At 36.5% G+C, this 25,226-nt stretch overlaps 1 protein-coding gene and 1 pseudogene across 5 annotated transcripts in view; one reads left to right on the plus strand and one right to left on the minus strand.

The window, feature by feature from the left end:
* The window catches only part of NIPBL (NIPBL cohesin loading factor), a 204,285-nt gene that overhangs the window by 20,616 nt on the left and 158,443 nt on the right, over window positions 1–25,226 (minus strand). For all 5 annotated transcript variants that reach the window (XM_032337586.1, XM_032337587.1, XM_032337584.1 and 2 more), the window contains 5 exons: window positions 24,145–24,279; window positions 23,225–23,323; window positions 21,830–21,883; window positions 4,311–4,419; window positions 2,715–2,851 (listed from right to left, as the gene is read on the minus strand). In XM_032337586.1, the coding sequence (XP_032193477.1) occupies window positions 2,715–2,851; window positions 4,311–4,419; window positions 21,830–21,883; window positions 23,225–23,323; window positions 24,145–24,279 (534 nt within the window). The remainder of the gene's footprint in view (window positions 1–2,714; window positions 2,852–4,310; window positions 4,420–21,829; window positions 21,884–23,224; window positions 23,324–24,144; window positions 24,280–25,226) is intronic.
* On the plus strand, window positions 1,392–1,465 carry LOC116587449 (annotated as a pseudogene).

Genomic DNA, 25,226 nt, shown 5'->3' on the forward strand with positions numbered 1-25,226 from the left:
CATAAGTAAGAAGAATAGTCTAAGTAACATAGAAATCCTGTCATTTCCAGCCCTTTCCCACTCCCACCTGCTTTAAATAATAGGTGCATGGAGTAAAGTAGACTGGGCATGAAGAATTTTTGTTAAGATAAATTCACCTGAGAATCATAGTTAAAATTTTTGAAACTACTCTTAACATTTCTCACCTAAAAAGTCAAGTAAAAGAATTAACTTAAATCTAAAAGAAAAATTTAAAGGCAGAAATCGTGAAGGAAAAGAGCAGAAGAATGTAATACTAAGAAAAATACTTGAAATGACTATAACATAAGATGCTTCAAATCTAAAAAATTTAAGAGTAAAGAATTTTTAAAAAAGAAAAAAAAAGCTCCACAATTCAAAGGTAAAATGGTCAAATGATATAGTCAAATCACAGAGAATCAAGTGCAACTGGTTAATATCATAAAAAAGACATTCAACCTTCTTGGACATCAGGGAAGGTAAAATGAAGCAAGAATGAACTATTCCTTTATACCCTACTGGCAAAGAGTGTAAAAATGACATAGATTGTCATATACTGGTTTCCATAGAGCTATAAAACATGTCCATCAGCAATTTGGAAAAATCTATTAAAAAACCCAAACCCAAAAGAACATTCCCTTAATCTAACAAGTCCATTTCTTAGGATCCATCCCAAAGAAAAAAAAGCACCCCAATTTAAAGGTATATGAGTAGGAATGTTTATTAAGAAACTGTTTGTAGTGCCTATCAATAGGAAACAATGTAAAAACCTGCCAAAATGGAAAATGGTTAAATAAATCATAGAACACTTATAAGATGGATACTGTGTACATATATAATACATATATATTAATATGATATGCATATAACTTGATTTTAAAAAAACTGGTCAACCAGTTATATATGTACGTATATGTGCACAATTACAGAAGTATGGATACAGTATGTAAGGATACTCCAGGTTGTTCATCCCGAGATGAAGAACAATAAAGATGGAGGGAGGCAGGATAAAGAAAACAAAAAAATTTAAATGTGTCTAATATATAGGAGATGGCCTCATTTATATAAAACTCTGCGTGTATGTGTATAAAACTTTCCAACATTCATCCTTCCTTTTAGCATACCCACAGGATTCAATAAAAAATATATTTATAGATCCTTTTCTAGTTCATAAGCATGTTGAGAGGGTGTTCACACTCTTTTTTAAATTTTTTTTTTTTTTATTCATTTGACAGACAGAGATCATAAGTAGGCAGAGAGGCAGACAGAGAGAGAGGGGGAAGCAGGCTCCCGGCCGAGCAGAAAGCCGGACGTGGGGCTCGATCCCAGGACCCTGGGATCATGACCTGAGCTGAAGGCAGAGGCTTTAACCCACTGAGCCACCCAGGCGCCCCGGGTGTTCACACTCTTATGGGACATGTGCCTCCCTTACACCCTGTTATAACCTTGGCACATTACCCATCTGACATGATAAAAAAATACATAAATACGCACATATGTATATACACACACACAAACAGATATATAAAAACTGTATAAAATGTTTTCAAAGTAATCTTGCTACAAAAATATTGGTTCAAGCATGGCCTATTCATGCAAGTTACATTATAGACCAGTTCTTAGAAGCAGACAGATATGGGGTTGAATTCTAGCTTTGGGACTGGGCAAAGTCCCAAAGTCCTCACAGTGTCTCAGCTGTGATACACTGGGCAAGCTATTTATATTCTCAAGGCTTTAGTTTCTTATTTGTAAAACTGAGATAATAATGATACCTACTTCAAAAGGTAAATGAGATAATGCATGTAAAATTTTTCATAGTACTTGGCACTGTGCTCAATAAATATTAGCTATTACTACTGGCCATAGATTATGTTTAATCAATTTATTTCTGGATCAAATACAAGCCCTAAAGATAGAATGAGGATCTCAGAAATATTATATGTTGTTTTTATATATTTATCTTCTGGTACTTTCCGTAGTTAAAATTTCTCAGGTTTTTCATCTAGAACTTGTTAATTTTAGATCACCAAAAAACGAGACCATAGCAGCAAAGCAAATCTAGTAGAGAAAACAGTTAAAATTAGTTCTTTAGGAACACTGGAAACATAGCAAGTAAAAAAACTATTTACATTTTAAAGTTTTTGGACTACTTCAAAATTTAGTGTTTGTAATAAGCCACTTAACTCACCATGCTGTCATATAAATTGATGGATGATTTTACATAAGCAATGTTTTATTTGATTTTCACATTTAACCTTAGAAAAACAGAGTATGTGCAAGATTAACTTAAAACAAGTACCTAATATCTCTGATAGACTAGGTTTTCCATATTCAATATACTGATGTATTAGAAAATAAATACAATATAAGAAAATATACTGAAATAACAAATGAAAAGCAAATTTAGAATCCAAAAGACAGTAAATTTCTCAATGAGAGGAACTCTGCCTCATTCTTCTTTGAAGTCTTAGCAGTAGTTACAACATTTAGTAAGCATTTACTGAGGGTTTGAACTGAGGAGCTTATAAAGGAAATGAAGCCTGAACTTCATTTATAATACATCAGGAAAATGTCTGTAGATAACTTGCCACAAATATTAGAATATATATTTGAGTACAAGACACAGCTGGTCAGTGAAAGTGTGGATGACATCATGTGAATTCTAAATTGAAAATACTACATGGTAAGACAGAAAAGTAGGACAGCTCTATACTTACACTACATTTAGTGGTAAGGTATGGCTGCATAGTCATGGCGTGTTTAACCATGAGCTGAGGTCTTATCTTGCTGAATAAGAACAAAGTGGTTATGCAAGCTACCAATCTTCCAGAATTCACACCTTTATTGTCAGAGTCTGGAAAAACAGAAATAAGATACTAAAATATGACAAGGCAGTGGAAATTATACAATTATTTAAGTTAGTCAATATCACCCCCTCAACTGATTTAATACATGCTTCAATAAAAGATTAGCATTTCTTATGATACTAGACTTTCTACATTTTTTCTTTTATTATACATATTACATATATTAAGAAGACAAAGAGGCTGTGCTATGGAAGACAAATTTTACACTAAGGGGTATAGGGTTGAAGTTAATAAGTAGAATGGAAGCTAAGTTTAGGGATGGGGTTTTGGGAATAAACATGGTGTTGCTGGTATCTGTAAAGGATGGAAGTAAGTAAGGGAAAGTGAGCAAAGGGGGACAACAACAAATTAGCTGTGGTGATACTGTGTTTGAGGGTACTGGGAAAAGAGAGATGCTACCATGGTAGAAGAATGTTAAAAGACTGGCATGACAAATTAAGAAGCTGGACCAGTGCCACCTCAGAAAAGTAAACTATGCTCCAGTGGGAGGAAAATGCTGCTGGTTTGGAGATATAGTGCTTCTCAGGAGGCAAATTAGTGTTTAGAAGAGATCAGCAATTTTTCAACACTGACAACAGTATCACCCTTAAAATCTAGGATAGGCTAAAACAGGGGAAACAGAACTAGGAGATAAAAAGAAAAAGAGGTACACATGGAAAATGAAAAAAAAATTAAAGAAAATAAACTGCATATAAAATATAAAGGATAGCAACAATTTCCTTGGGTGCCATAATGGTACCTCTATAAGGCTCCCAATTCTGGAGAATGACCAAGGCTGACTATTGTTCCTCATCAATGTACATTAGGATATGGGAAGTAATGTTAGTCTTGGGCGCTTTAAGCAATAGATTATCAATTACTTTTATAGTTTTATATAATTATTTATAAACTTCAAATCTGTGACTGGTAAATAATGAAACAGATAATATAAAATATTAAGTATTTAAGGAATTTGTCAACTTAAAAAATATTAACCGTTTTATGTAGCTCAAGATTAAACACATTTTATATAACAATTATAAATGATATTAGGAATGTACTACAAATCTTTTAAAAACATTTTTATCATAGTTAAAACAATTTCATTTTTGAGAGAAAATTCTGTATCATTTAAAAGATATCAAGCGGTTTTTGGATGAGTGCAACTAGCTAAACCCGTATTAGCACCTGGACTTTGATGTCTGTTCAATATAACATTTAAAATTATGCTACTGAAAGATGTAGAAGAGATGAGACCTATGCTTTTATTATACTGCTCTAGATAATCTTAGTCAACCTAAACAATACAATCTAGGATGCAACATCAAACAAAAAAACCCCCTTCATTTAAAAGTGTCATTAATTATTAGGCTAAGTAGAACCAGAAGCAAAATTGAGAAATGTGCCCAAAGTATTTTAAAATATCTTATAAAATCAACTTAATTACCAATATATAAAATGTCTTACCAGCTAGAGATTCCTCATATTTAAGAATGTGCTCAACTAGGTTATCAACAAGTTGAGTACAAGCTTTCTTCACAGGTTTATATGAGGAATCCTCTTCGGACTTCAACAACTATATATGTATATATATAAAAAAAAAAAATCCCGGTATAATTATTCATTAGGCAATAGGAATATAAATGCATTAAATGTGTCCATAAAAAGCTTTCAATTTGTCATTAACAATTAATATGGAAAATGCAAATAAATAAAAAATCTATAGCAAATGTTTTAAAATATCTAATAAACACTTTCAAACAATGTTAGTATGAAGTATTTTAACTGCTGTATGTAGGACCTGAGAGAAATGAGAACGGTAACTTTACTTAATGCTCAGTGCTAGCTGGATTATTTTAAAGAATTTCTATTCTTCCTTATTTCAAGGCCTTTGATAGCTCAAAAAAGTGTAAGTTAATTACATTTTTAATATAACTTCATCTGAATTGCACCTTCAATTTTTAAAATTACAAAACACAAGCCTAGATTTCTTTTTTGTATTATCCTTTGCCAAATTATTAATCAACAATGCAAGAAAAGTATTAGGAATGAGGAGATGAGGAGAAAAGATCAGTCTAACTATACAAATTCAAACTTTTATAATCATAGGTCAGTTGTAAAGTCATCTTTGGTATATTTTTGTTAATACAGACTAGCTAATACAACTCTGGAGATATTAAGGAAGTTGAAATGTGTATTTGATTTTCATGAAGAGTTCTAGTGCTGTCCAATATAACTTCCTGCAATGATGGAAATATTCTTTATCTGTGCTGTCCAATATGGTTGCCAAAAGACATGTGCAGCTACTAAATATGTGAAATGTTGCTAGCATGACCGAAGAATTAAAATCAAATAAAAACAAAAATTCAAATTAAGTTAAAAAACAAAAACAAAAACAAAACCAAAAACACATGTGGCTAGTTTGGGATAGCTCAAGTTTAAACTTTCACTACAAGATGCACAAATGATTAAAACAATTGACAGCAATCAGTATAACATAACATGTATGTTGCCCACATCCTCTTCAACTTAAAGAAATAAATCAAAGAAAACTTCAATTTTCAGTTTCAACTCTGTACAGCAAATTCTACTTGTCCTGATCCACAACTCGATTCTTTAAGCAGCTACTAAAATCACATACTAGTCTTTTCCAGGAAGGAGCAGAAAACAATCCTCTCTTCCTTATTTTCTCTTTTTCCTTTCCAAGAGATTAAGTATACACAAAAGTATAAATCCTGTATTTTGGTTCTCAAGAACAAGAATATGTCCATGGACTTTTATTTTCCCAATGTGCTCCTTCCCTTATTTCATCTTCTGTGTCACTTCAAGGTAACCATTATCAGGAATTTTCTAATTTCTTTGCTTAAAAAAATCGTGTAAGCTGTATACTGCTTATAGTTTTGCCTGATTTTCAACTTTCTAAAACGTATCATGCTAGATGTTGGCTTCTGGGACTTGCCTTGTTCACTCAGCATTATGTCCCTAATACTTGTAATCCAGGGTGTTGCAAATGACTGTATTTTATTCATTTTAACTGATAAGCAACAGGCTACTGTGTTAATACTGCTATTAGTTTAGATATACTGCAATTAATTTAGATAGAATTAGACATTTTTAATGGCATAATGAAAATTCTTTTGTCTCCTTGCACACATATGCAAGACTTTCTTGGGTATATACCTTTAAGTGGAAGTACCTTTTTGTGGAAATACTAGGTCACAGATTATGTAATTGTTCAACTTTATGAAATAATGCTATATATATATATATTTTTTTTTTAATTTTATTTATTTATTTGTCAGAGAGAGAGGACACGCAGGCAGAGTGGCAGGCAGAGGCAGAGAGAGAAGCAGGCTCCCTGCTGGACAAGGAGCCCGATGCAGGACTCGATCCCAGGATCCCGGGATCATGACCTGAGCCAAAGGCAGCAGCCTAACCGACTGAGCCACCCAGGCATCCCAATGCTATATTTTTTCAAACTGCTGTAGTATTTTCTCAATTAATAGTTTAAGAGATACTGTTTAATTCATCTCTTTTCCATCATTTGTTATCATCTGACTTCTCAATTTCCACTAATCAAATGAATGTAAAACACAGTTTTGATTTGTAATTTCCATATTATTAATGAAGTTGAACACTGTATAGGCTATATGTGCTATTTCTTGTATGAAATGCCTATTCATGCCTTTTACTTATTTTCCTACTGGGACTCTTGCCTTATGTTGGTTTATAGAAGAGGAGTTCTTCACATATTCTTAATAATGATCCTTTTTTCCATGTCACATGTGTGTCAAATATCATTTCCCAGTTTGTGACTTGTGTTTTTGCCTTAAGATATCTTTAAATTAAAAGATTTAAAATTAAAAAGATTTTGGGCTCTCCATCTTGTTCTCTTGTACTTCCTTTCAATACACTGAAATTTATCAATCTTTTAAGGTTAATGGCTTTGGAACTCGTTTAAGAAATCTTTCCCTACAGAAAGGTCAAAAATATATTCACATATATTATCTTCTAAAGGATTTAAAGATTTTCTTTATATGGAGGTGATTACTCAGTTGGAAGTAAGAATCAATTTTATTTTATTTTTTTAAAGATTTACTTATCTGAGAGAGAGAAAGAGAGCATGCATGTGTGTGCTGGAGTGGTGGGAGGGCAGAGGGAGAGGGAGAAACAATCTCAAGCAGTCTCTGACCACGGAGCCTGACGTGGGGCTTGATCTCATTACCCCGAGATCATGACCTGAGCAGAAACCAAGAGTTGGACACCTAGCCAAATGAGCCACTGAGGGGCCCCAGAGTAGGAAGCAAATCTTAAAAAAGGAAAAAAGAAAAAAGAAGAGAAAAATTCTTTTTTGATAGCCAATCGTCCCAGCCCCATTTACTAAGAACTCTGTTCTTTCCTCATTAGCTGCAGTGCCACTTCTATTTTAAAAGTATATCCTAAATACATGGAGGCTTATTTTTGGGCTCTCCATCTTGTTCTCTTGGTCTATTTAGTACCACACTATCTACCGTATCTTTAAAATAAGTCCTATATTTGGTAAGGCAAGTCAGTTCTCCTGCATTTTATTTTATTTTATTTTAAAGATTTTATTTTTATTTATTTGACAGGGAGAGATTACAAGTAGGCAGAGAGGCAGGCAGAGAGAGAGAGGAGGAAGCAGGCTCCCTGCTGAGCAGAGAGCCCGATGCAGGACTCGATCCCAGGACCCTGAGATCATGACCTGAGCCGAAGGCAGCGGCTTAACCCACTGAGCCACCCAGGCGCCCCAGTTCTCCTGCATTTTAAAAATGACAATTATTTTTAGTTCTCTGCTTTTCCACATACATTTTACAATCATCTCAACATATCTGATGACTGTATTTTTTCTTTTATTAAAAAAATTTTTTTTTAAAAGACTTTACTTATTTATTTGACAGAGAGAGATTGCAAGTAGGCAGAGAGGCAGGCAGAGAGAGATGGGGGGAGAAGCAGGCCCCATGCTGAGCAGAGAGCCCGATGCGGGACTCGATCCCAGGTCCCTGAGAACATGATTTGAGCTGAAGGCAGAGGCTTAACCCACTGAGCCACCCAGGCACCCTCTTCTTTTATTTTTAAGCAGGCTCCACACCCAGCATGAAGCTTGAACTCAAGACCCTGAGCTCAAAAATACATGCTCTACCAATTGAGCCAGCCAGGTGCCCCTTGCCGATTATTTTTTATTTTGATGAGATCTCTGAACTTATTCCCATTTTACATGATTTTCATTTTAGGTTTATAGTTATTTTGTTAGACTTTGTTCCTACTTGGGGTGCCTGATGGCTCAGTGGGTTAAAGCCTCTGCCTTCAGCTCAAGTCATGATCCCAGGGTCCTGCAATCGAGCCCCGCATTGGGCTCTCTGCTCAGCAGGGAGCCTGGTTCCTCCTCTCTCTGACTGCCTCTCTGCCTACTTGTAATCTCTGTCAAATGAATGAATAAAATCTTTAAAAAAAAGAAAAAAGAATTTGTTCCTACTTTTTAAAAAAAATTATTTATTTATTTGACAGAGAGAGATTACAAGTAGGCAGAGAGGCAGGCAGAGAGAGAGAGGAGGAAGCAGGCTCCCTGCTGAGCAGAGAGCCCGACGCGGGACTCGATCCCAGGACCTTCAGATCATGACCCGAGCCGAAGGCAGCGGCTTAACCCACTGAGCCACCCAGGCGCCCCTGTTCCTACTTTATTAGAAGTTACCATTCAAAAAAAGAAAAAAAAAAAAGAAAAAAAAAAAAAAAGAAGTTACCATTCAAAGTTATTAAATTTTATCAAAAATTTGTCCTGTGCTCCCTGGAGTGATTACTTATTTCTTCTACTTTGATGTTAAATCATACACAAACACTGATGTTAAACCAGCCTTATGCTTATATATGCATAAGCGCATGTATATACATATACATATGTACACATACACATACATCTTTATCTGTCTTATTTTTGATGTATTTCAAAGTAAACTGTAAACAGTATACTTTTTTTCCCCTTTGAGATAAAATTTACACAAAATCAAATGTTCAAATCTTCAGTGCTCATTTCCTCAGTTTTGTTAAGTGCATTCACCATTAGAACTCAAACTCCTATCAAGATACAGAACAGTGATCTACATCTTTAGCTCATATCAGAATCATCTGGAGAGGCTATAAAATATAGAATGGGGGCCCACCCTGAGTTACTGGGGTAAAGCCTTAGAATTCGTGTATCTAACAACTTGCAGGTACTCTCAGTAACTTTAACTCTTAGAACCACTGGTAGAGAATATTACCATCATCCTTGAAAGTTCCCTCACGTTACTTCCCAGTCAATCCCTGACCCCCTGCAATCATTCTTCTGAGTCTTTCCAATACAGACTAATTTTGCCTCTCCTAGAACTTCATATAAATCAGAACATGTACTCTTCTGTGTAGGGCTTCCTTCACTCTGCATAATGTTTTCATTATTCACCTAAGTTGTATGTATCAACAGTTTGTTCCTTTATGATGTGGAATACTATGAAACTGTGTGGATATATCAGCCAAGTTCTTTCCCCTTTGTAACAAAGACTGCTTTTTCCGCTGTCCAATAGCATGTTTCTCAGTTCCGTCTGAGACCCCATCAGAATGGGGTCTGTCAGTATTTCTACCAACATACTGTACATGAATATAAGTATTCTCTAAGAAGACAAAAACTTTCTCTATAGCTTCTTTTCTCTCTGAGCCCTCACCAGAACTGCCTTTCAAGGTCCCTCAAAATATCAGCTTTTTCTAGTATTAGCACATCAAAACTGTTCTAGTCTCTACCTATTACCCAGCTCCAAAGCCACTTTCACATTGTTTTCAGCTGTATCCTACTTTTTGGTACCAATTTCTGTCTTAGCTTGGGCTGCTATAATAAATACCATAGACTAGGTGGCTTAGAGATTTATTTCTCATAGTTCTGGAAGCTGGGAAATCTGAGACAAAGGTGCCAGCATCTTCTGGTGAAGATTCTTTTCCTAGCTTGCAGATGATGGTCTTCTTGTTATATCCTTATGTGGCAGAGAATAGAGAGATCATCTCTCTGTGTTTCTTCTTAGAAGAGCATTAATCTGATTCACAAGGGCTCCACCCTCATGATCTAATCATGCCCCCAAAGCCCCACCTCCTAGTATCACACTAGGGATTAGGCTTCAACATATGAATTTTGGTGACACACACATTCTGTCATTCTCTGAGGAATCCTCTTGATTCCTTAAGTATGGAAGGAGTCCCATACTCTATGGAAAATATACTGTTAATTCTTTTTTTTTTAATTTTTAATTTTTTATAAACATATGTTTTTATCCCCAGGGGTACAGGTCTGTGAATCACCAGGTTTACACACTTCACAGCACTCACCAAAGCACATACCCTCCCCAATGTCCATAATCCCACCCCCTTCTCCCAAACCCCCTCCCCCCAGCAACCCTCAGTTTGTTTTGTGAGATTAAGAGTCACTTATGGTTTGTCTCCCTCCCAATCCCATCTTGTTTCATTGATTCTTCTCCTACCCACTTAAGCCCCCATGTTGCATCACCACTTCCTCATATCAGGGAGATCATATGATAGTTGTCTTTCTCTGCTTGACTTATTTCGCTAAGCATGATACGCTCTAGTTCCATCCATGTTGTCGCAAATGGCAAGATTTCATTTCTTTTGATGGCTGCATAGTATTCCATTGTGTATATATACCACATCTTCTTGATCCATTCATCTGTTGATGGACATCTAGGTTCTTTCCATAGCTTGGCTATTGTGGACATTGCTGCTATAAACATTCGGGTGCACGTGCCCCTTTGGATCACTACGTTTGTATCTTTAGGGTAAATACCCAATAGTGCAATTGCTGGGTCATAGGGCAGTTCTATTTTCAACATTTTGAGGAACCTCCATGCTGTTTTCCAGAGTGGCTGCACCAGCTTGCATTTCCACCAACAGTGTAGGAGAGTTCCCCTTTCTCCACATCCTCGCCAGCATCTGTCATTTCCTGACTTGTTGATTTTAGCCATTCTGACTGGTGTGAGGTGATATCTCATTGTGGTTTTGATTTGTATTTCCCTGATGCTGAGTGATATGGAGCACTTTTTCATGTGTCTGTTGGCCATCTGGATGTCTTCTTTGCAGAAATGTCTGTTCATGTCCTCTGCCCATTTCTTGATTGGATTATTTGTTCTTTGGGTGTTGAGTTTGCTAAGTTCTTTATAGATTCTGGACACTAGTCCTTTATCTGATATGTCGTTTGCAAATATCTTCTCCCATTCTGTCAGTTGTCTTTTGATTTTGTTAACTGTTTCCTTTGCTGTGCAAAAGCTTTTGATCTTGATGAAATCCCAATAGTTCATTTTTGCCCTTGCTTCCCTTGCCTTTGGCGTTGTTCCTAGGAAGATATTGCTGCGGCTGAGGTCAAAGAGGTTGCTGCCTGTGTTCTTCTTTACCTAACCTTGCCCAAAGGGACCTATGGTCTTTTATCAGGTTAACTGTACACTGAAGAAAAGGAAATTGATCAGACCTTTTAGGGATTATTAGATGTTGGTTCTGAACTGGCACTAATTCCAGGAGACCCTAAAGGTTGCTGTAGCCCATAAGTCAGAGTAGGGGTGGGGTTTGGAGGTCAGGTGGTCAGTGGAGGTATAACTCTGGTCTGTTTCACGCTGAGTCCAGTGGGTCCCCAAATACACCTTGTGATTATTTCCTAGTACAAAAATGCAAAATTGGAATAGATATACTCAGCAGCTGACAGAATCCTCACGTTGGTTCTCTGATCCATGCAGTGAGGGCTATTATGGTGGGAAGGTCAAGTGGGAGCCATGAGGAATGCTTCTACCCAGGAAAATAGTACACTAAAAGCAATACTACACTACTGGAGGGGCTGTCATGATTAGTGGTATCATCAGAGACTTGAAGGATGCAGAGATGGTAATTCATACCACCTTCTCATTAAACCTACTTATTTGGCCTATGCAGTAGACAGATGGATCTTGGGGAATGACAGTGGATTAGCATAAGCTTAACCATGTGGTGACTTCAACTCTAGCTGCTGTACCAGATAAGGTATTACTTGAGTGAATTAATACATTCCCTGGTTGCCTGGGACCTTCTGGCAGATGTCTTTTTCTCCATCCCTGTCAAAGGCCTACCAGAAGCAGTCTGCTGTCAGCAGGCAAGGCCAGCTGATTACCTCTTCCTTTAGTAAGATTATCACACTGGTTCATTACACTGATGGTACGATGCTGACTGTACCTAGTGAGCAAAAAGTAGCAACCACTCTAGACTTACTGGTAAGACTTGTGTGTGTCAAAAGGTGGGGAAATACATCCAACAAAAATTCAGGGGTCTTCTACTTCAGTGAAATTACTAGTGTCTTAGTGGTGTGGGGTATGTTGAGATAACCCTTCTAAGGTAAAGGATAAACTGTTCCATCTGGCCTTTCCTATATATAATCAAAAAGAGAGGCACAATGCCTAGTGGGCTTTTGATTTTAGAGGCAACAAATTCTTTTTCTGAATGTATTACTCTCGCTCATTTGCTGAGTGACCTGAGATGCTGCCTGTGCTAGAGTAGGGCCTAGAAGAGAAGAAGGCCGTGCACAAGATCCAGGCTGCTGGGCAAGCTGCTCTGCACCATGGGTCAGATGATCCACAGGTGTCTGAAGTGTCAGCAGCAGGTTTGGAGCCTTTGGAAGGATCCCATAGGGGGACTGCATGCAGTACAAATCCTTAGGATTTTGGAGCAAAGCCTTGTTGTCCTCTGCAGATAACTACTCTCTTTTTAAAGAGAGCTCCTGGCATGCTACTGGGGCTTAGTAGATACTAAATGCCTAGCTATGGGTCACCACACTACCATGCAATCTGAGCTACCTGTGATGAACTGGGTGTTACCTGACCCCTCCAACTCAAGATATAAAGCTGGGTATGCACAGCAGCAGTCATCATCGAATGTAAGTGGTATAGATGTGACTGGGTGAGAGCAGCCCAAATGCCTATGGTTCTCATTCCTGCTATAGGGTCTCTCTTCAGCCTGTACCTATGGACTCATGCGGAGATCCTTACGATCATCCCCTATGATCAACCAGCAGAGGAGAGGAAGACTTCAGCCTGGTTTGCATCTGGGTCTGCACGATACACAGGACCATTCCAAAGTAGACACCTGCAGCACTATAGCTCCTGACTGGAACATCCCTGAAGGACAGTGGTGAAGGGAAATTCTTCCACCAGGCAGAACTTCTGAGCAGTGTACCTGGCTGTTCACTTTGTTTGGAAGAAGGAACGACCAGAAATGTGACTTTGTATTACACTGATTCATGGGCTGTGGCCAACAGTTTGGCTGGATGGCTAGGGACTTGGAAGGAAGAGGATTAGAAAGCTGGGGACAAGGAAATTTAGAAAATAGGCATGTGGATAGACATCTCCGATTGGGCAAAAAACATGAGGATACTTGTGTCTCACATGAATGTTCACCGAAGGATGATGTCAGCAGAGGAATAATTAAGTAATCAAGTGGATAAGAAGACTCATTTTTGTAGGTATCTTCTTGGAGGATATCAGCCTCTTTCCCAACTACCCTTATTGCTCAATGGGCTGATGAACAAACTGTCCATGGTGGCAGGGAAGGAGGTTATACATGGGCTCAGTGACCCAGACTTCTATTCATGAAGGCCAGTGTGGCTATGGCCACTGCTGAGTGACTAATCTCCCAGCAGCAGAGACCAACACTGAGTCCCTGACATAGAACCAATCCCTAGGTGAATAGTCAGCTATCTCATGGGCAGGTTGATTACACAGGACCATTTTCATAATATTCTTACTGGAACAGACCCTCTGGATACAGACTTGCTCACTGCATGCAGTGCTTCTGCCAAAACTACCACCTGTAGATTTATAGAATGCCTTATTTACTGTCATGGTATTCTACACAGAATTACTTTTGATCAATGAATCCAAGTGGTTTGATAGAACATGGAATGGACTTTTGAAGGGTTACATATAGCACCAGATAGGTGGCAATATCCTGCACGGCTGAGGCAAGATTCTCCAGAAGGCTCTATATGCTCTGAATTAGTATCTAGTATTTGGTGCTGTTGAGCCCACAACGAGGATTCACAATCCAGAAATTTGCAAGGGGTGGAAATGGGAGTGGCATCACTCACTATTACCTCTAGCAACCTGCTAGCAAAATTTTTACTTCTGGCAACTTTATGCTTTGCTGACCTAGAGGTCTTAGTTCCAGAAGGAGCTCCCACCTGGAGACACAACTGTCCCACTGAACTGGAAGTTAAGGTGATGACCCAACTACTTTGGGCTCCTCATGCCTCTAAATCAACAGGCAAAGAAGGGAATTAGGGTACTGGCTGGAGTGACTGATCCTGACTACCAGAGAGAGACTGGAATTCTGCTCTACAATGGAGATAAGGAAGAGTATGTCTGGAATATAGGAGATCCCTTATGGCAACTCTTAGTATCACCATCTCCTGTGATTAAGGTCAATGTAAAACTGTATCAACCCAAGCTAGGCAGGACTACTAGTGGTAAAGACCCTTCAAGAAAGAAGTTATGAGGGACGACTGGGTGGCTCAGTTGGTTAAGCCGCTGCCTTAGGCTCAGGTCATGATCCCAGGGTCCCGCATCGGGCTCCTTACTTGGTGGGAAGCCTGCTTCTCTCTCTGCCTCTGCCTGCCGCTCTGCCTGCTTGTGCTCTCCCTCTCTCTCTCTCTCTGACAAATAAATAAATAAATAAAATCTTTAAAAAAAAAAAAAAAAAGAGTGAAGTTATGAGTCATTCCACCATGAACCAAGACCAGCTGAGCTCCTTGTTGAAGGCAAAGGGGAATGGACAGTGGGCAGAAGAAGGCAGCCATGACCACATTACAAGATATAGGAAAAAAAAAAAAGTTGCCATGAGCATTTTCTACTTATTTTGCTATGAATACATTAGTGTGTGTGTGTGTGTTTGTGTATTTATGTGTGTATGTAGGGAGGGATAGTAAGAGGGAGAAGGAGGGAGAGAGGAAAGAGCGAATAATTTTTTCCCCTCTTATTCCCTTACCATAGAACACAAGATGTATTGACTTCATATCACAGTATATTTAAGTTATGGGATATCAAAAAGAAGAGTAACTATCACTCAAGAGCTTCATTTTTTTCTCCTGGGAAAGAGATTAGTGCATTTTTGGTTGTATGCAGGATAGCTGTTATCATGTTAGGTGGAACTATGACCTTGTTATTGTTTTTGGAGATGAAGTATGTTTTGTTCTTTTTTAAAGATTTATTTATTTATTTGATAGAGATCACAAGTAGGCAGAGAGGAGGCAGGCAGAGAGAGAGAGGGGGGAATCAGGCTCCCTGCTGAGCAGAGAGCCTGATGCGGGGCTCAATCCCAGAACCCTGAGATCATGACCTGAGCCGAAGGCAGAGGCATAACCCACTGAGTCACCCAGGTGCCCATGAAGTATGGTTTAAAGAGATATACATATGTGCCAAGTTGACAAAGTGGACTTGTCATGGTTAATTTTATGTGTCAGCTTGACTGGGCCACAGAATACCCAGTTACTCGGCTAAATATTACTTCTGGGTATTGCTGAGGATGTTTCTGGATGAGATTCACATTTGAAATGGTGGACTGAGGGGCGCCTGGGTGGCTCTGTGGGTTAAAAGCCTCTGCCTTCAACTCAGGTCATGATCTCAGGGTCCTGAGATCGAGCCCCACATGGGGCTCTCTGCTCAACAGGGAGCCTGCATTCCGCCCCCCCCACCCCCGCTGCTCTGCCTGCTTGTGATCTCTCCCTCTCTCTGTCAAATAAATAAACAAAATCTTAAAAAAAAAAAAAAAACCAGAAACAAAAAACCCAGAAATGGTGGACTGAGTAAAGCAGATTATCCTCTCTAATTTGGGTGGGTATCATAGAAGCCACTGAGGGCCTGAAAAGAACAAAAGGTGGAGGAAGGAAGAAACCGACTATTCTCTGTCTGAGCTGGGACATCAGGTTTCTCTTGACTTCAACTGGAATTTATACCATTGTGTACCCTGGTTCAGATCTTCAGACAAAGACTAAACTACACCAGTAGATTCTCTGGACTTCTAGCTTGCAGACAGCAGATTTGGGGATTTAAGAGGCACCACAACTCCATGAGCCAATTCCTTATAATAGATCCTTTTCTCTCTCCTCTCAGTATTCTGTTGGTTCTGTTCCTCTGGAGAACCCTAGTACATGTCCCTTCCATATCAATCCCTGGCCCCCTGCAAACACTCTTCTGAATTTTTCCAATATAGACTAGTTTCTGACTCTCTTAGAACTTTATATAAATGGAATCAGAATATGTACTCTACTGTGTAAGTCTTCTTAACTCTTTGTAATGTTTTTATTATTCATCTATGTTGCTCTATGTTTCAATAGTCTCCTCCTTTAAGATGTGGGGTACTATTAAATTACACGAGTATATTAATTTTCCTGTTCATTCATTGGTTGATAAAGTATTTGACTGTAAACTTCAAGGAGATATTGTTTTAGAGTACTAGGCCAGGAACATATGAAATATATGTTATTCAAGTTTTTTTCACTGTCTGCATTTTCTTTTTTTAAAAATAATTTGAAAGATTTTATTCATTTATTTGAGAGAGAGTGAGCAGGCACACTCAAGAGAGAGCACATGTCGGGGAGGGGCAGAGTAGAGGGAGTAGTAGACTCCCACCTGAGCATGGAGTACGACAGATGTGGGGTTTGTCTCGGGACCCTGGGATCATTTACTTGAGCCAAAGGCAGATGCTTAACCAACCGAGTCACTCAAGCACCCCACCAGTATTTTCTTATAAACTAAAAAGGATCATACTCTTGGTTCATAAGCAATGAAAATGAGTGGCACTAAAACAATCAATTCAATTTTTGTGTACCTATCATAGTGATTTGACAGTTCTTTAAACTAATTAGACTACTTTATAGAAATTAAAAAATAGAAGGACTTTCATGATAGAAATTTCTCTTTCATGCACTACTGAAAAATGGCAAAAAAACTATGAATTCATTTAAAGTTATAAAACTATGAATTCATTAAAGGTTATGAAGGCAGTGAATCTTCATACATTTGAAGTGTGTGTGTGTATATATACTAACAAAATTATTTATTTTGACAGTTTGATGCATGTCTGAATTTGAAGCTATAGTACTATAAGTTTCCCTAAAAGATGACTACATTCCATATGTTGAGAATCACTAATCCATAAGAAACTCAACACAAAAATAATAAGAATGAGAAGTAATGGAAAGTAGATCGAGTAGAATGTGTATATGAGATCAAGTGGAAATAGCTGAAGTGTGCTAATTCTTTTTTCTTGATTTTATTTACTTGAGAGAGAGAGAGCATGCACAGCAGGGGGAGGAGAATGAGAAGCAGGCTCCTCACTGAGCAGGGAGCCTGATATGGGGCTCAATCCCAGGACACTGGGATCATGACCCAAGACGAAGGCAGACACTTAACCAACTGGGCAATCTAGGCACCCAAGTGTTGGGAATTAAAAAAAAAAATCTTTTTTTTTTTTTTTTTAAACTCTACCCCCAGTGTGGGCTCAAACTCACAGTTCCAAGATCCAGAGCTATATGCTCTAACCGACTGAGCCAGCCTGGTGCACCCATGTACATTAATTATTCTTGACTCAAGAATTTCCAATGATTCTGGCAGTCTATTCTCTATATCCTTCCTAAGCTCTCTTATTATGCATACATGTTGTTGTAACTGCTAAAAGTGGTTTTGTCTCTTTAAATGCATCTATAATAAATTGTTTAAAAAGACTTTATTTATTTGACAGAGATCACAAGTAGGCAGAGAGGCAGGCAGAGAGAGAGGGAAGCAGGCTCCCCACTGAGCAGAGAGCCCAACGTGGGGCTCGATCCCAGGATCCTGGGATCATGACCTGAGCCGAAGGGAGAGGCTTTAACCCACTGAGCCACCCAGGCACCCCTTAATAATTTTTTTTTTTAAAGATTTTACTTATTTATTTATTTGTCAGAGAGAGAGAGAGAGGATGAGAGAGCGCGCACAAGCAGGCAGAGGCGGAGAGAAGGCTCCCTGCCAAGCAAGGAGCCCCATGTGGGACTCGATCTCAGGATTCTGGGATCATGACCCGAGCCGAAGGCAGCAGCTTAACCGACTGAGCCACCCAGGCGTCCCAATAATTTTTTTTTTTTAAAGATTTTATTTATTTGACAGACAGAGATCACAAGTAGGCAGAGAGGCAGGCGGTGGGTGTGGGGAAAGTAGGTTCCTGCTGAGCAGAGAGCCCGATGCGGGGCTTGATCCAAGGACCCTGAGATAATGACCTGAGCTGAAGGCAGAGGCTTTAACCCACTGAGCCACCCAGGTGCCCCTATAATAAATATTTGTAAGCCTTATTTCTTTCAATAAATTAAATTCTGTTAATCTAATGACTGTATCACGAGGTCACAGTGTCACTGATAAACTGTTTTCAGAAACTAAAGTAAAATACACAATGGGGAAAAAGGACTGAATGAACAAGTAGCCAAAGAGGACTAGAAAGTAAAGATATAAGAACATAGAATTTACTGCTAAGAGATTACAAATCTAGTCATCTCCTTTCTGCTTCTAACTTGCCAATAATACATATGGATATTATCTTGGGTCCTTTTTGGTAATACTAAATGATAGTTCTGATAGCTACAATTAATTCTTACTCACTTATTGTAATTATCAGATGAAACATGTGGTTGTAAAGCCTTTTTGAAATTATTATGTCCCATCTGGGATGACTGACATAAATATAAGTAAGATGGTCACAATGCATTGTAACATAGAGCTAATTATTTGACTTAGGAGGGAAATGATACCAAATATATTATGTAAACTTATACATATGGATATTATCTTGGGTCCTTTTTGGTAATACTAAATGATAGTTCTGATAGCTACAATTAATTCTTACTCACTTATTGTAATTATCAGATGAAACATGTGGTTGTAAAGCCTTTTTGAAATTATTATGTCCCATCTGGGATGACTGACATAAATATAAGTAAGATGGTCACAATGCATTGTAACATAGAGCTAATTATTTGACTTAGGAGGGAAATGATACCAAATATATTATGTAAACTTATGAAATAAAAGATAATATACAGAACATGATTTAGGAAGAGAACCTAAGATATTACAGACTGAAGAACATATGAAAATACCATGAAGATTTTAAAAAAGGCATCTTAAAAATTTTTTTTAAAAGCAACGTATTACTGCACACCATCAGATGGCTAAAGTTAAAAAGAATGACAAAACCAAGTATTGGTGAGAATGTAGAACAACTGGAACATTGCTGGTAGAAATTCAAAATGGTTCAGCCATTTTGGAAAGAGTCTGGCCGTTTCTCATTCAACACATGACCCAGCAATCACATTTATATGAATTTACCCAAGAAAAATAAAAACACTCATCCACACAAACACTTGCACACAAATATTCATGGCAGCATTATTCAGGAAAGTCTAAAGTGGAAACACAAATCCATAAATTAGTGAGTTCATAAAGAAATTACCATAAGTATGTACTACTGACAATTGAGAGCAATAAAAATGAATAAAATATTAATATACCAGCAATATTCTGCTAATTAAAAGAAGTCGAACATAAAAAAACTACATGCTGTATGATCCACTGATATGAAATCCTACAAAAGGTCAAAAAGTGACGAAAAGTAGATTGGTTGTTTCCTGGGACCAAGGAAAGAGTACCAACTATAAAGAGATGCAAAGAAGTTTGAAGGATACTCTAGATCTTGATTGTGCCTCAAGAACACAATTCTGGTTGACTATTAAAAATATTGCTAAACATACAATAGTAGACAGAAATAAACGGACTTAACTAGACAGGAGCTTGTTGATATAATCAAACAGAAAAAATTTATTTCAAGAAGGGCTTTTAATGAGGTGCCTGGATGGCTCAGTCGGTTGAGTGTGTGACTCTTGATTTTGGTGGTCACGATCTCAGGGTTGTGAGATGGAGCCCACAATGGAGCCTGCTTAAGATTCTCTTTCTCCCACTCCCTTTGGCCCTCCACCCCCCTTTAAAAAAAAAAAAATGGACTTTTAGTAATATATCTTTAGTGAATTATAGATAAAAAGAAATGCAAAGAAATCTTATAAACTGTATTCAATGTTTTTGTTAATATAGGAGGACAAAGCAAGTAAATTATGTTCCTTTCCTTGGGAACCAAGACTTTTAGCCTAAAGGAAAGAATAAAACCAAAGAAATAGACTTTCATAATACAAAACTTGAATAAAACTATCAATATTAATTCTTGATTTATTTTTGCCTTTCTAAAAAATACATATTTTATAGCTCTATCCTCTGGAAAAGGCCCAAAGCTATAATAACCTATTAGCAAAGAACATCTGCAGCATCTAAATTTTTCTCTGCAAAGGGAATTAGGGCTCTTTGGAAAAATGGCTGATTTCAGGTTTGGGACAGAAAATGTACAAGTTGAGTCTAGGGCATCTTGTAGAGGCCAAAAAGTGATCAGGTTACAAAAGAGTAATAAGGTTATATCAAAAGTATAAAAGACCAACCTGAAGGGACTACCACTGGCCAAAGATGAGACAATCTTAACTTCAAAAAAATTATGATTATAACATTTAAAATACAAAGACAGGGCAGTTGGGTGGCTCAGTTGATTAAGTGTCTGACTTGATTTCGGTTCAGGTCATGATCTCATGGCTATGTGATTGAGCCCTGCAACAGGCTGATGCTGGGCATTGAGCCTGGTAAGGGTTCTCTACCTCCCTCTCCTTCTGCCCCCTCCCCTGCTGAAAACATAAATAAAATAAAATATAAAGAGATACAAATCTATTCATTCATGCTGACATTAAAAAAATGAACAAACTCGTTATAATAAGTGTACTAGGTTGACAACATCTAAATTGAAAGTGGGATAAACAAACATTATGTGCCTCCTAATGTGATCACTAACATCCAGCATCATCCTGGTCTCCTACTCCCAAAACTGAACTTCAATATTATTAAGGCTCTAGATCTAAGAGTTTAAGGAAAAAAATATGGTGAATAGAGGAATAACTTAAATGACACCAGAAGGAAAAGATCTATGAAATCTAGAACGTCGGACATTCTATAGGAAAACATATAAGTGACATGAAAAAAAAGAGGGGTAAGGGGTTGACTATCGTAGATTAAGAGAAGAGACTTAAAAGCCTTACCAACCAAAGCAACCTCAAACCAAATACAGAAATACATTTTTGAGACAATCAGGGAAACATGAACATTAAATAGGAATTAAATATTAAGGAAAACTTATTAATATTTATTTTGATATAGATGATAATGATATTCTGGTTATTTTTTAAAAGTAATTTCTGTTAAAGAAATTCTTTAGACACTAAAATGTTTATGGTGAAATGATATAAAGTATGGGGTTTGCTTTAAAGTACTACAGCCAAGAAAAAATAATTAAAAAAAATATATAAGCGAAGGATTAGAGTAAAATAAGATTGGGAAAATGCTGATAACTTTGAAGCTGGGTGATGAGTATTTCTAACGATTTAAAATTTCTGAAATAAAAAAATTCATAGGGAGATAAACATTTTTACAAATGAAATTTTTAAGAACAACTGTAGTTTAATTCTGCACTATTAATGTAAATATATATTTAATGCAATCAGTAAATCTGTAGATTTCATGTCTAACATACAAATTAAAGGGATAAGAAAAAAATAATTATCTGGAAGGCAGAGAAGACAGAATTTCAATTACTGATTTAGAAAACTTACTTACATCAGGCATCAAATAATTTATTAAATAGGGATATTAACCAGCACATTCAGCCTAATATACTGAAATAAATGTTCTCCCTCAAAAGAAAAATTCTTAAAAAATAAATGAAAAGATTCTTTTAAATCATAAAGCTTATAAAGAACTAACCTTCTATTAAATTTCATGATATTTGTTATCAGGAGTCAAAATAACACTCACGTTTTGAAGGAGTTGCTCAAACCAGTCATATCCAGTATCTCTGCATGCAGCAACCTAAGCGGGAAAATATGGTGAAACTATCAAAATTAGAAATTTACTTAAAAATCTGAAAAAACAAAAACAAAAACCAAATCTTTGCTATGTTTTAGCTTGAAGTATATTAATGTCTCAATGTTCTCATTTAAAAAATTAGTTTTAAAGTAAACTATTCTTTTAGTAGACCAGTAATTTACCAATGCTAAACAATTTTATTTTAAAAACACTTTAGAAGATATTCCACAAATTGGTTGAATATATTGAAATTAAATAAGGTATTAGAGGAAAGGTGGATGGGAAGATGCGTGAAATAGGTGAGGGGGATTAAGGAGAGCATTTGTTGTGATGAACCCTGGATGATGTATGGAAGTGCTGAATCAGTATACTGTACACCTGAAATTCATATTACACTGTATGTTAACTAACTAAAGTTAAATAAAAACTTTAAAAAATATAGGATATCACATTTTGAATAATAACTTCAATTAGTCAGAAAAACCTGTAAGATTTAAAACAATACAAATAGAAATGTTTGCTTATTATTTTCCTTCTAGATAGAAGATAGAAAGACATGAGTGAAACAAAGTTGAACCTGTAAATGATAATACAAAATGTATGTTCAAAACAAAAAGTACTTTGGGTTGAAAAGGTTTGGAGCTTGTGCATATAATTAAAAGTAATGAGACTTATCTTAACTCATGGTGTCTGAAAAAGTACTATCCCATTTTAGGTGGCTATCCCTGGGCTACTGTTACTCCTCATCCACTTTTCCTTCTTCCCCCTCTCTGTTTTCAATCAGTGGAGGAATACAGCGAATTTCAGTATCAGTGCTTAAGTGAATGAATGCCAAGAAGTGATTATGTAGAAATACCAATCTCATCTTCTTTGCATCCCCTGAGTATCTCCAGAAATGTAAAGGGAAGTTCAGCTGACCCTGAACAATGCAGGGTTTAGGGATGCTAACCCCCTGCACATAGGAAAATCTATGTATAACTTTAATTTCCCCCAAACTTAACTTTTAATAGCTTACTGCTGACCAGAAGCCTTATCAATAACAAACAGGTGATTAACACACATGTTGTATGATATATGTATCTTTTACAGTAATGGAGTAAGCTAGAAGAAAGGAAATAGTAGTAAAAAATAATCCTAAGGAACAGAAAATACAACTTATAGTACTATATTGTATTTACTGAAATAAATCCGTGTATAAGTGGACCTGTACAGCTGAAGGGTCAACCATAGTATTAAATGTCAAGATTAACCAAATATCTCATCATTGTCTCTATATTCGTAAGAGTGGGTAGGCCTAAACTAGGTTTGCAACCACAGGGACCACACCTTTGTTCCAGTCCTTACCACATCAGTGATGTTTAAAATTTTCCTTGTCATTGCTTCTTTGTCATTGTGCGGAGTTGGAGTAAACCAGAGTTTTTGGAATGTTTCATTTACTAATTTCTAGAAGAAAGAAAATTTCAAACTACACAACTAAAACAAACGGCAAAATTATCAATCCCAAATTCTTATTAAAACCCAAAACAAAGTCAGTAGAGCATACAACTCCTGATCTCTGGGTCATAAGTTCAAGCCCCATGGTGAGAAAAGAATTTATTAAAACAAAACAAACAAACAAAAAAACCTGTCCCAAAGCTATAAATAACTAATCAAAACATAAACCACCAGGAATTTTTGGCATGAATTTCTCAGTTTAGAAACATTCATCAATTAATTTCTTAAATTTATAATCTTTTACAATTGTTAAAAATTTTAAATAGGTGATATTATGCCTAGCCTACGGAATCTGCATAGTATACACTCAAATGTTTTTGATCAAACTAAAAAATATTTTTACTATTTTTGGGGAAAAGTTGTTAAAAACAAACACAAGAACAAATACAGGGGACAATAATATATAAATAAATTAATGAATAAGATTGAACTTTCAAAGAAGTATTTCTTAACTTAGAACACCAAATACATACCATGTGAAAATTAATTCGATAATAAACTTCCTGCATATAATGTAATCACTATGATGACATTAAATATTATAATTCAACTGATTGAGAAAGATCAGATTTTATTAACATAAGATCTAGAAATAAAAACGTAAGAAAGTATGCCTTTTTTGAATTTATAATCTAAAAATGTTGATTCGCTTATAAAGGTTTTATAAGTCATATTTTACATATACATCAACAAAATTTAGACACAATGAACACTTAAATTACTTAAAACACAAAAGAAAAAATTTTAAAGAAGTCACCATTTCATCTTACCTTAATGCCCTCTTCATCATTGACTCTGCGAATCATTTTTACACACATTTCCGTAATTTTTGGAAATGTTGGCTGTTCAATACAGATGTCTCTTAGAATCTTTATTACCCTTTTCCTGACACTGATACCTGTATCCTAAGAACAGAAAAGTATTTTTAAATATCAGAATGCTTGATGGATGAAATATGATAAAATAAAATTAAAGAATAAACACTATCAGGCAGTCTATTAACTACTAACATGATAAAGATGGTCTATATATTTCCTCCCTCTATGCTTTCTTACTAACGGTACTATAAATATGGGTTATTATGTTGTTTTACTTTTAAAATATGAAATCCAAGACATAAAAAAATATTAAACAGCACTGAACACAAGACTAGAACATAAGCTCACCAAAATTAAGTGGAATAATAAACATGAAGCTTTTAGAATAGTGGCACTTAAACAGCATATGAAATATTTTTTTTTTAAAGATTTTATTTATTTATTTGACAGAGAGAAATCACAAGTAGGCAGAGAGGCAGGCAGAGAGAGAGGGGGAAACAGGCTCCCTGCTGAGCAGAGAGCCCGAAGTAGGGCTCGATCCCATGACCTGAGCCGAAGGCAAAGGCTTAACCCTCTGAGCCACCCAGGCGCCCCTGAAGTATTTTTTTTTATATGAAGTATTTTTAGCAGAAGTGTTAAACCTAAATCCCACTGAACCACTGTCCCTATCATCTTATAGTTAATAAGAAATACAAGAAACAAAAGAACAAATTAAATAAAACCTTGAGGAAATAACAAGACTGACCCTGGTCTTTTTAAATGAGTCACTGTCATGGGGGCAGTATATAAAAAAGAGAATACTCTAAATTTTAAAACATGATTACCAAATGCAAAGTATGCTCTTTGACTGGATTCTGTTTAAAAAAAAAAAAAAAAAAAGCGCTAGAAAATAAGTTTTTTCCACCAGTTTTTAGGACTATTGTAGAATCTGAATATAAACTGGTTATTAGATGATATTTACAGACTGTTAATTTGGTTGGATGAGACAGTAGTTTTTGTTTATAAGAGCAGTACCCACATTTTTTTTGGATAGG

The sequence above is a fragment of the Mustela erminea genome, chromosome 3 (assembly GCF_009829155.1).
Source record: "Mustela erminea isolate mMusErm1 chromosome 3, mMusErm1.Pri, whole genome shotgun sequence".
Taxonomy (NCBI): Eukaryota; Metazoa; Chordata; class Mammalia; order Carnivora; family Mustelidae; genus Mustela; species Mustela erminea.